This window comes from Oryctolagus cuniculus, chromosome 11 (genome assembly GCF_964237555.1).
Source record: "Oryctolagus cuniculus chromosome 11, mOryCun1.1, whole genome shotgun sequence".
Classification (NCBI taxonomy): Eukaryota; Metazoa; Chordata; class Mammalia; order Lagomorpha; family Leporidae; genus Oryctolagus; species Oryctolagus cuniculus.
Window position 1 is genome coordinate 21,509,433 of NC_091442.1, and position 12,643 is coordinate 21,522,075.

Sequence of the window (12,643 nt, forward strand, 5' to 3'; positions counted from 1 at the left end):
AGATTTCAACAGTAAATGAGGTGGTGTCTTCATCCTCTGTAATTCCGTAAGCTTTTAAAGAACTTCATGAAGCAGTTTGAAGCAATATGAAAAGCATGACTTATCTTTTATCGTAGCCTTCTCTCTCTCTCTTTCTCTCTCTCTCTCTCTCCTTTAAAAGATTTATTTAGTTATTTGAAAGGCAGAGTTACAGAGAGGCAGAGAGAGAGGTCTTCCATCCTCTGGTTCACTCCCCAGATGGCCGCAATGGCTGGAGTTGGGCCAATCCTAAGACAGGAGCCGGGAGCTTCTTGTGGGTCTCCCACATGGGTGCAGGGGCCCAAGGAGTTGGGCCATCTGCTGCTGCTTTCTCAGGCCACAGCAGAGAGCTGGATCAGAAGAGTAGCAGCTGGGACACAAACTGGTGCCCATGTGGGATGCCGGCCCTGCAGGCAGCGACTTAGCTGCCACGCCACAGCGCCGGCCCCTCCAGCCTTCTCTTTAAAAAGCAGTTATTATTGACAGTAATGGGGCTGGTGTTGTGTATTGGATAAAGCCACTGTCTCCAAAGCCAGCATCCCATATAGGCTCTGGGTTCTGTCCAGGTTGCTCCACAGTTAGCTTATGCTAAGGCACCTGGAAAAGCAGCAGAAGATGGTCTAGGTCCTTGGGCCCCTGCATCCATGTGGGAGACCCAGATGAAGTTCCTGGCTCCTGGCTTCAGCCTGGCTCAGCCCCAGCCATTGCTGCCATTTGGGGAGTAAACCAGCAGATGGAAGATCTCTCTCTCTCTAACTCTGCCTTTCAAATAAATTAAAAAATAATAATCTTTTGTAAAAACAGCTGTTCCCTTGTCCTAAACATTTCATTATTAAAAAAAAAGTTGCATCTTTATTTATTTTTCATCTATTTGAAAGGCAGAGAGAAAGAGACAAGTAGAGAGAACTCTTCTATCCACTGGTTCACCCTGGAGAGGCCAGAGCCAGCAGCCAGGAACTCCATCCAGGTCTCCCATGTGGGTGGCAACAGTCCAAGCACATGAACCGTCATCTTCTGTTTTCCCAGGAACATTAGCAGGAAGCTGGATCAGAAGTGTAGGAGCTGGAACACCAGCTGGCACATTATATGGGACGTTCAAGTCCCATGTGGTGCCCGTCCCACTCTCTTGACTTAAAGATACATTTTTACCAATATTTAAAACCCCTGTGTAAGTTTAGATTAATGAATAATTGTAGAATGTATTTCTACTAAGTTTTTCTGAGTGACATTACACGCTCTAGAATTTTGTCTTCCTGTGTGTCACTTCTCTGTATAGTAGAGATTTCTTTCCCGCCTTCTCTAGCTCCCTTTCATCCAGTGTCAGGGATGGGTGCTCTATAGACAGGTTCCAGAAACAGTTGAGATCTAGTGCCCATCATGACGGCTTCCATGGTGTGAACAGGTGTCTGAATCCAAATGAGCATCTTCAATTGCGTATAAGAGGCAGAGGAGGCCAGTGAAATCCTGTCTAACAAAGACATTGAACCCCTTAGCTCCTTGTTATTGGAATCCATTAGGAAGAAGTAATATGTATTCAGATCCAATATATTTGGTCTGTCTGGTGGTGATACCTAGATGAGTTGATGATATTCATACCTGAGTAATTCCCTGGTATTCCTGAGTAATTCCTTGAGATTTCTCTCTCTTGAACAGGTAAATAGGTCAGACTTTGCTCAGTAGTTAGGAATGGCTACTCAGAAGTTTTATATGGAGTTGCGTATTGTTAATCCTATTAATTCGAGCGTAATTTTCTAGATAATTAATGATCCCATCCATGGCCACATCGAGCTGCACCCCCTCCTCATCCGCATCATCGACACGCCCCAGTTCCAGCGGCTGCGGTACATTAAACAGCTGGGCGGAGGTTACTATGTTTTCCCAGGAGCCTCACATAACCGGTTTGAGCATAGTCTAGGGTAAGAAGGGGACGGGACTGGGAAACTTGAGTTACTGAGTATCTCGTCTATCTCATGAAATAATTGTCTCATGCTGTCGAGAATAAATAGTTTCATACAGTGATAGTAATATCCTTATTTTATTGGTGAGAAAATGGAAGAAGTATACTTTCTGCTGTATGTTATTTATCCAATGTGTACTTCCAGCCCCCTCACGTCCTTCCTAAAAAGGTAATGAAAAGCTATCTAGGTCAACTGGTCAATAGGTCAGTCATATAAAATATCTCTGTTTAGTTATTATTTAAAAACTTAATAGGCTTGGTTACTAACATGACATAATACTAACATAATTCCCTGCAATGCTCTACTTATTCTTATGCAGAATCACTCTTTGAAACCAGAGAAGTTTTCTTTACCTTTAGGAAAAGTGCAGGTCAGAAAAGACACTCACCTAAGCTGAGACTTTGGTTTGCTTTTAAATTTTAAATTTAAATTATAAAATGCTCTGTGATGCAGCAGGTTAAGCCTCTGTTTGCAGCGCCAGCATCCCAAATGGATGCCAGTTCGAGCCCCAGCTGCTCCACTTCCTATCCAGCTAATGTGTCTGGGAAAGCAGCGACTGACGGGCCAAGTGCTTGGGTCCCTGAACCCACGTGGGAGGCCTGGAGGAAGTTCCTGGCTCCTGGCTTTGGCCTGGCCCAGCCCTGGCTGTTGCTGCCATTTGGGAGTGAACTAGCAGATGGAAGATGTCTCTCTCCGTAATTCTGACTTATAAATAAATAAATACATCTTTAAAAAAAAATAGAGGACATGCCCAGGGCAAGCTGCACAGTTTTCCAAAAGTACTCAGAGTATATTACTTCGGATTTTGTTTGTTTTGAAGCAGTTTTAGTGTTTTGTGTTTTTTTTTTTTTTTCTTCAGACAGGCAGAGAGATCAAGAGAGGTCCTGTCTACTTGTGCACTCCTCAGTTGTCCGCAACAGCTGGGGCTGGACAGGGGCCAGAAATGAGATCCAGGTCTCCCACAGGGGTAGCGTCAGGAGCCCAGTTACTTGGGCCATCACTGCTGCCTCCCAGGGTCTGCATTAGCATTTTAGCGGTTAGGCTAAACACTTGCTCCATGAAGTATCACCCGTCTCTATACTCAGATGTGTCCTCATTCGTCAGTCAATTGTATTGAGCACTGTTTTGGGCAAACCTATTATGAGAACTGGCCATTGAGTGCAGAATTTGCCATGAAACTGAAGTGTGGGGTAGAGGAATCTAGAATTGCACAGTGTCACTTGCTGGGGACTTGCAGAAGGAAGCATGGTCTTGGGCTGCCCGCAAGCCTTGAGGATCCAGAAGACAGGGAAAAAGGGTTTTATTGACAAAGGTGGCCTGTGGTCAACTGGAAAACACCTGGGCATTCTCAGGAAATATTAATATCCCAGGGCCCAGATAAGAGACATTCCAGGCATCAGTGTCCGGCAGGAGATGCTTGACAGATTATCTTAAAAGTTGTTATTTTATTTTATTTTATTTGAAAGGCAGAATGACAGACAAAGAGAGATCTTAAGTCCATCTTTTACTCTTCAGTGGCCGAAACAGCCAGGGCTGGGCCAGGCCGAAGCCAGGAGTCTGGAGCTCCACCTGGGTCTCCCACAGGGGTGGCGGGGCCCAGACACGTAGGCCATCTTCCACTGCCTTCCCAGGCACATTAGCAGGAAGCTGGATTGTAAGCAGGCAGCCGGGACTCTAGCCTGTGCTAGAGTGGGATGCCGAAATTGCAGGCAGCAGCTTACCCCACTGTGCCACAACTCCGGCCCCTTTGCAGATTATCTTTTTTTTTTTTTTTTTTTTTAAGATTTATTTATTTATTTGAAAGTTAGAGTTACACAGAGAGAGGAGAGGCAAAGAGAGGTCTTCCATCCACTGGTTCACGCCCCAATTGGCTGCAACAGCCGGAGCTGCACCGATCCAAAGCCAGGAGCCAGGAGCTTCTTCTGGGTCTCCCACGTGGGTGCAGGAGCCCAAGGACTTGGGCCATCTTTCACTGCTTTCCCAGGCCACAGCAGAGAGCTGGATTGGAAGTGGAGCAGCAGGGACTCAACTATGGGATGCCCACACTGTAGGCGGTGGCTTTACCCGCTATGCCACAGTGCCACCCCTTACAGATTATCTTAATGACTTTGCTTATCACAGAGAGCTTTGGATGACCCTCAGGTCACCTAAAGGGCAAGGTGGTGGTTACCGCCAAGATGGCTGCAGCCACGCTGAGCTGTACAGACACTTGTGAGACCAACTCACAGTCAGAATACCAGTCGTCTGTACCCTCACAGAGCTCAGAGTTCAGGAGAAAGATAGATATTAGAAACTGCTGTCAGGGGAGTGCTTTGAGTGCGTAACAGTTGTTAAGCATTTTTGTCTTCATTCTGTTTTGTAAGCATAAAGCCAGAGACCCCTGCTTTTTTAAATTGTAAAATTTGCTATCCTGACTGTTTTTAAGTGTTTGATGCAGTGGTGTTCAGTCCATCCCCATTGTTGTCCAGCCAATCACTAGAGCTCTTTTCATCTTCCAAACTGAGATTCCGTATACCCATCAAACAGCTCCCACTTCCATCTCTCTCCAGTCCCCAGGAGCTCCCATTCTGCTCTGTGGATCTATGACACCAATGTTCTGGAGACTTCTTGGTAAAACCATACCATACTTGCCTTTGTGCGATCATTGGTTCTGCTTTGTGTAAGGTCCTCCGGGGCCGTCTGCATCGTAGTGCTGCGGGCTTCCTTGGGTCCTTCCCTCCATGTGTGAAAGAATCCAAAGGTGGAGGCATAACCGTGTGCAGGGACGTGGATTTATTTAGAGCAAAGCAACATGCAAACTCAGGGACTAACTCAGGAGACCAGCATTGTTAAGCCCTCACCGTGACACCAGCTTCCATACCAGAGCACTGGTTCCAGTCCCCGCTGCTCCACTTCCAGCTCTCTGCTAATGTGCCTGGGAAAGCAGTGGAAGATGGGTCAAGTGCTTGGTGCCCACGTGGGAGACACGGAGGAAGCTCAGGCTCCTGTCTTCAGCCAGGTGTGGGTCTGGTCTTTACAGCCATTTGGGGAGTGAAACAGTGGATCAAGGATCTTACTGACTTACTGTGTCTCCCTCTCTCTGTGTAACTTTGCCTTTCAAGTAAATAAATAAGTAAATAAATGAATAAATCGTTAAGAAATGAAAAATAAATAGGCAGGTACACTCACAACCAGAATCTCAAAGCAGGAGCTCTGGTTCAACATCACTAATCATTAGGGAAATGCAGATCAAGCCCACCATCGAGTGGGCATTTGGCGCATTGGCAACGATGCTGCCTGGGACACCGGCATTGTGTCTGGGAATGTTCCTGAGCTTCCACCGCCAATTCCAGCTTCGTGCTGATGTGCAATGTGGGAGGCAGGAGGTGATGGCTTAAGTAGTTGTCCCTGTCATCCATGTGGGAGATCTGGCCTGAGTAAAAGACAGAATTCACTGTATGATTCAGCAATAAAGAAGAACCCAAAGTAGGGTCTTGAAGAGAGATTTGTATGCCCATGTTCGTTGCAGCACTGTTCACAATAGTTAAGAGGTGGAAGCAACCCTCAGTGTCCATCACTTAATGAGTGGACGAACAAAATATCGTCTACAATACACTGCAGTATTATCCAGCCTCAAAAAGGAAGGCGATTCTGACACCTGCTGCTGCGGCTGGAATGTAGATAGCTGGGGAGAGCAGCTGAGGTCCGGCAGCCTCCGCTGAACCGCTGTTGGACAGCTCCCCGCCCACGGGCACAGGCTACTGATTGACACGTGGATGGCAGGGACCCCAGCACTGGGGCCATCTTCCTCTGCTTTCCCCGGGCTCATTAGCAGGGAGCTGGGAGGGAGGTGGAGCAGCCAGAAGTGGAACTAGCATTCATATATGGTGCCAGCGTCCCAGGGGGTGGTTGTACCTGCTGAGCCACAAAGCTGACCCCTCCTGTCTAGTTCTGCCAAAGACCGTTCTGTGAGTTCTGTGAGTTGCCTCAGAGAGGCATCGGACGTTTGAGAAAGCACGCTGAAGTTCTCGCGGGGGAGAAGTATTGTGCGACTTTTGCAGGGAAGTGACTTTTTGTTTTTGTGGTTTTTCTCTGCAGGGTAGGATATCTAGCAGGATGTCTAGTTCGTGCACTAAGTGAAAAACAGCCAGAGCTGCAGATCAGTGAGCGAGATGTGCTCTGTGTTCAGATTGCCGGGCTTTGCCATGATCTTGGTAAGCTGTACAAAGAGCCAAAGTTGCTATGCTACATCGTAACGTATGTTAACTCTCTGAAACTCAAGACTCAGACTAACCGAGAGGAATATGGAGGCTGCCACCGATGGGCACGTGCTCTGCTTCTGTGATGATGTGTAAACACGAAACATCACTGCTTTGTCCTCCTGTGGTCGTTCTCCGAGTTCCCCATGTCGAGCGAGCGTCGAGAGGTGCTTTCTGTTAGTGAGGTTTTCTTTGCCTGTGTCTAGGATGACAGGACGGGGTTTTCCTTTATCCTTCTCTTGAACGACAGTGCCGTGTTCCCTCAGCTGCTTCCTCAGAGCTGTTTGCTGCAGTCGCAGAGAGCGCCTTCTCTTCTCTCAGCCATGTGAGGTCGTGGCCCCTGAAGGCTAAGAAATCCTTTTCCTTTGACAAAGGACGAGAAAAGGGACTGTCTCTGGTCTCTTTAATCAAGCGTTTTTGCTTTTAACCCCTTTCCTTGTTTAGGCCTACTCCTTCAAGGGCACTAGCGTTTGGGTGTGCCCTCAGCCAGGGCCGGGAAGCATCCAGGTTTCAGTAGCCACACGCGTAGAAGAGTCTGGCACTCTCTGTGTCCCCTGAAGGTTGCAGTAGGAACAGTACCACTCCTTAGACGATCAAGTGAATGAATTCATTCATTCTTTATTTTGTTAAATTAAAAATATATTTATTTATTTGTTTGAAAGGCAGAGTTACAGAGAAGCAGAGGCACAGAGAGAGAAAAGTCTTCCATCCGCTGGTTCACTCCCCAGATAGCTACAATGGCTGGAGCTTTGCCAATCTGAAGCCAGGGTCCAGGAGCTTCTTCTGGGTCTCCCATGTGGGTGCAGGGGCCCAAGGCCTTGAGCCATCTTCCACTGCTTTCCCCGGCCATAGCAGAGAGCTGGATCAAAGTGGAGCAGCTGGGAATTGAACCGGCACCTATATGGGTTGCCGGCACCACAGGCGGCAGCTCTACCCACTGCACCACAGCGTCAGCCCCTCTTTTTTTTTTTTTTTTTTAAGATTTATTTATGTATTTATTTTGAAAGGCAGCTCTACAGGTTACAGATAGTGGAAGAGACTGAAATCTTCCACTCGCTGGTTCACTCCCCAGATGGCCTCAATGGCTAGAGCTGGGCCAGGCCAAAACCAGGAGCCAGGAGCTTCATCTGGGTTTCCCAAATGGGTGGCAGGGGCCCAAGGACTTGGGCCATCTTCTTTTGCTTTCCCAGGTGCCTTAGTAGGGAGCTGAATTGGCAGGAGAGCAGCTGGGCCATGACCCCAGGTCCACATGCGATGCTGGCATTGCAGCCACAGCTAAGCCTGCGGCGCCACAATGCTGGCCCTGTTTTTCTTCTTTCTAAAATTTTTTTATAAAGGTTTTGTTTGTTTATTTCAAAGGCAGAGTTACTTAGAGAGAGGCAGATAGAGAGAGAAATCTTCCATCTGCTTGTTCTGGCATAGCAAGTGATGGCTTAACCACTGCACCGCAGTGCCAGCCCCTGAAATAAAGTTCTAATTGTTTCTTCCTGAACCTCAGTGGATTCTCTCTCTCTCTCTCTTTTTTTTTTTTTTTTTTTTTTTTACAGATTTATTTATTTGTTTTGAAAGGCAGAGGCAGAGAGAGAGAGGTTTTCCATCCACTGGTTCACTCCTCAGATGGCTGCAACGGCCAGAGCTGCAACAGTCCAAAGCCAGGAGCTAGTAGTCTCTTCCGGGTCTCCCACACGGGTGCAGGGGCCCCAGGACTTGGGCCATCTTCCACTGCTTTTCCAGGCCACAGCAGAGAGCCGGATCAGAAGTACAGCCACACGGTCTCGAACTGGCGCCCATAGGGGATTCTGGCACTGCAGGTGGTGGCTTTAACCACCATGCCACAGTGCCGGCCCCTAGTGGATTGTCTTAAAACTGCTACTCTAATCCACAAATATTCAGTCTGAGGATTGTAAAAGTGTCTGGCATTAGCATTTCTTTCAGGACACTTTTGAAGAATCTGGGAAAACTGGAATGGATTCGAGATGCGGTTACCACGTCTCGTTGTTCATTTCCTTGTTATGGTGCTTGTGTTGTGGTTGTGGAAGAGAATACCTCGCATGCACAAACTGCATACCGATCTGGAAGTTACTCTGAGATGCTTCAGGGAGAAATATCTTTGAACTATGTTTGTAAATTTTCTGCGGATTTGATACTTCAAAGATAACAGTGTTGGGCTGGCATCGTGGCACAGTGGGCTAAGCTGCTGCTTGTGACAGCACCATCTCCTGGTGGAGTGCCCATCTGAGTCCTAGCTACTCTGCTCCAGCCCTGCTAATGCACCTAGGAAAGCAGCAGAGGATGTTCCAAGTACTTGACCCCCAGCCACCGTGACAGAGACCTGGGTAGATTTCCTGGCCCGTGGCTTTGGCCTCGTCTAGACCCAGCTGTTGTGGCCATTTGAGGAGTGAACCAGCAGAATAGAGGATCAGTCTCTCTCTGTCTTTCCCTCTCTGTCTGTCACTCTGCCTTTCAAGTAAATAAATGTTAATAATGATAATTAGGGCCAGTGCTGTGGGATAGCGGGTAAAGCTGCCGCCTGCAGTGCCAGCATCCCATATGGGCACCATTTTGAATCCTAGCTGCTCCACTTCTGATCCAGCTCTCTGCTGTGGCCTGGGAAAGCAGTAGAAGATGGCCCAAGTCCTTGGGCCCCTGCACCCGCGTGGGAGACCTGGAAGAAGCTCCTGGCTTTGTATTGGCACAGCTCCAGCCATTGTGGCCAACTGGGGAGTGAACCAGCAGATGGAAAACCTCTCTCTCTCTCTCTCTCTCTCTGTCTCTCTCTCTCTCTCTGCCTCTCCTTCCTTCTCTCTCTGTGTAACTCTGACTTTCAAATAAATAAATCTTTTTTAAAAATAATTGTTTTTGAAATTGTTACAGTATAAAAGTGAGATTAAAATATATAGCTTTCAGTTTGGCAGCTCCACACTGTGGCTTTTAAAAACACAAGTGGCTCTTGATTTTGGATACAAATTAAAAAAGTAAAATTTGAGTTGATTGTGGGGGTAAAAAAAAAACCACAGCGTTCCTCTTAGTTACACACATCTCTCCTCCCACCAGAGCTGTGCAAGCCTCTGGGCCCTACATGCCCCCTGTGGTTCACTCCCTGTTCTATTGCTTGAGAAAACAGAAGGGAAGGAGTGGCCCCTTTTTGTGGTGTGTTTGTGGACTACTCATTTCTGTTGATATTCAGCTTAAAGTAAGAGGATTTCTTAGCTATTCAGTTTCTACCCATTAGAAAAAAACGTTTGTCTTATTCTAAGGCTGCTCTTGTTTTGAAGGTCATGGGCCATTTTCTCATATGTTTGATGGAAGATTTATTCCCCTCGCTCGTCCAGAGGTGAAGTGGACGGTATGTATTCATACACTCATTACTCAGTCAAAAGAAAGGATTAAGCAAGTCATTTAGTTCAATTCTGTTTGAATCCACTGCTGTATTATAATGTACATCCCTATCACGGTTTTCCAGATACCGTCATATATATGTATGGATATACATACACACACTTATATATGTACTGTGTGTGTACAGCTATACATGTATTATGTATATGTATGTATGCGTGGGAATGTGTGAATGTTTTCATTTGATCCCCATAGTAGCATATAAGGAAGGAATTGTTAGCAACCCCTTTATTTTGAATTTTTATTTTCAGTTTATTTGGAAGGTAGAGAGACACAGAGAAATAGATCTTCCTTCTACTGGTTTACTCCTCAAATGCCCACAACAGCGGGGCCTGGACAGACCGTAGCCAGTAGGGTGATCTCAGTCCGTGTCTCCAGCATGAGGGACAGGGACCCGAGCACTTAAGCCCTCATCTGCTGCCTCCCAGGATTGGCGTTAGCAGGAAGCTGGAATTGAGAACAAAGCCAGAACTCTGCTGACACGGGATGCGGGTATCCTAGGCAGTGTCTTTACTGCTGTGCCACATGGCCATCCCCGTTATCTCCCTTTTTGCAAGTAGAGGAACTTGAAGCTCACATGGGCATGCTGATGTGCCAAAACCCACAAAGCCATTAAATGATGCAGCCAGCACAAGAAAGCCCTATCTCCCTGTCCCCAAATTAAGCTCTGTCTACGCTGTCACACTGCTGTGAAATAAACAAATAAGAGGCCAGTTCTGGTTTTGACTCACTTGGTGGGACCATGAACTGATACCACCAAGTTTCTTCATGTAGATTAAATGAACTATTTTATAATTAAGTGTTTGCAGGAGTCTTTCTCCTGTTTTTGGAATCACTGTTTGAGAAGTAAAATTATGCCTCTCCATTCCACCCGAAGAATAGGAAAGGATATTGATGCATATTGAAAGCTTCAAACATGCCAGCAATTACTCCCCTCTGACTCTAAGATTTGTTTATTTGAAAGTTCACCCGCAAATGGCCGCAACAACCTGGACTGGGCCAAGACAAAGCCTGGAACTGGGAACTCCATTGCAGTCTCTGTGTGGGTGCAGGGGCCCAAGAATTTGGGCCATTTTCTGCTGCTTTCCTAGTTGCATTAGCAGGAAGCTGGATCAGAAGCAGAGCAGCCAGGATTCAAACCAGTACTCTGACATGGGATGCCGGCTTTGCAGATGGCATCTTAACCCACTGTGCCACAGCTGCTCTTTTTTTTTCTTAAAGTATAATTCCTGGGGCCAGCACTATGGCACAGCAGGTAAAGCCACTGCCTGCAGTGCCAGCGTCCCACATGGCCGCTGGTTCCAGTCCCGGCTGCTCCACTTCTAATCCAGCCCTCTGCTGTGGCCTCAGAAAGCAGTGGAAGGCGGCCCAAGTCCTTGGACTTTGAGACCCGGGAGAAACTTCTGGCTCCTGGCTTTGGATTGGCACAGCTCCCGCCATTGGGGCCATTTGGGGAGTGAATCAATGAATGGATTGAAGACCCTTCTCTCTCTCTCTGCCTGTGCCTCTGCCTGTCTGTAACTCTGCCTTTCAAATAAATAAATACATGTTTTTTAAAAAAGTATAATTCCTGTACAATAAACTCCGTAGATCGTTAGTGAGTGTTGACAGGTGAGTGCAGCTGAGTGACCACTGTCCATTTCCGTTTTGGTCTTCCTGTGAAACTCCCTTGTGCCCTTGGTAGTCAGTTCCACTCCTCCCCTCCGCATTCACTGTCTGAGGTTTGTGCACACAGACTTGATAGAGCTAGAATCGCAGTGCAGTTACTCTCACGTCTTGGCTTATTTGCTCAGCATAACTGTTCTGAGCTTGGTTGATGTTTCATTCATCAGTAGTTGATCCCCTTCCATCGCTGAGATGCGATCCAGTGTGAGTAAATCACAGTTTGCTTACCCCTTTTCCTATTGATGTAACATGGATTGTTTTCTGGTTTTGGCTTTTTTTATTTTTATTTTTTAAAGATTATTTATTTGAAAGGCAGAGAGAGAGGTCTTCCATCCACTGGTTCACTCCCCAAATGGCTGCAACAGCTGGAGCTGGGTCGATCTGAAGTCAGGAGCAGGTGGTTTCTTCCAGGTCTCCCACATGGGTGCAGGGACCCAAGGACTTGGACCATCTTCTCCTGCTTTCCCAGGCCATAAGCGGAGAGCTGGATGGGAAGTGGAGCTGCCAGGACTTGATCGCATGCCTGTATGAGATGCTGGCACTGTGGTCGGCAGCCTTACCTGCTATGTCATAGCGCTGGCTCCCCAGTTGTGGCTTTTACAAATGAGGGTGCTATGCACATTATTGTACAAGATCCCTGTTGAGTGGCAGGCATTTCGCCTAGAGGTTGAAATCCCTGCATCAGAGCACTGGTTTGATACCCAGATCTGGCTCCCAGCTCCAGCTTTCTGCCGAGGTGAGCCCTAGGAACCAGCAGTGAGGGTCAGGAAGTTGGGTTCAAGCTACCCAGTGGGAGAACTAGATTGAGTTACTACCTCCGACCCCCAACCCTCACCACTGGGGAAGTGAGCCAGTAGGTGGGGCCTGGCATGTGCACACAATCTCAATCTCTCTCTCTCTCTCTCTCTCTCTCAAATGTATGTTTTCATTTCTCAGGTAAATTCTAGGAGTAGACTTGCTAGGTCACACAGATGCATGTTTGGTTTTATAAGAAGCTTCCAGTTTCCAGTGCGTTTGCACCCTTCACACTCTGCACCCTGAGGGAGCTCCAGCTGTCACGCAGCCTCCCAGCCCAGCGAGGAGAAGCGGCGTCTTGTGGTCGCATTTGCATTTTCTGGTGTATCTGGACACCACTTCCTGCACAGGCTGCTTTGCACTTTGCTATTTATATACCTTCTTATGAGTTCTTTCAGTGTGTGGCTCGTCTTTCCCCTTTTATTACTGACTTGTAGGAACTGTATATATACACACATATATACCTGTATTCACACATAGTTTGGAATACGTACTGTCAATATTTTTCCCCAGTGTCTGGCTTGGAAATTCTGTTTTTAATAGCTTCTTTGAGAAACAGAAGTTTTAAGT

At 47.1% G+C, this 12,643-nt stretch overlaps 1 protein-coding gene across 4 annotated transcripts in view; it reads left to right on the forward strand.

The window, feature by feature from the left end:
• SAMHD1 (SAM and HD domain containing deoxynucleoside triphosphate triphosphohydrolase 1) overlaps positions 1-12,643 on the forward strand; it is a 47,013-nt gene that overhangs the window by 14,145 nt on the left and 20,225 nt on the right. For 2 of the 4 annotated variants that reach the window (XM_051846117.2, XM_070051870.1), the window contains exons 4-6: positions 1,774-1,934; positions 6,054-6,169; positions 9,490-9,560. The exons of the other annotated variants lie outside the window; for them this stretch is intronic. In XM_051846117.2, coding sequence (XP_051702077.1) covers positions 1,774-1,934; positions 6,054-6,169; positions 9,490-9,560 — 348 coding nt within the window. The remainder of the gene's footprint in view (positions 1-1,773; positions 1,935-6,053; positions 6,170-9,489; positions 9,561-12,643) is intronic. 4 annotated transcript variants of the gene reach the window in all.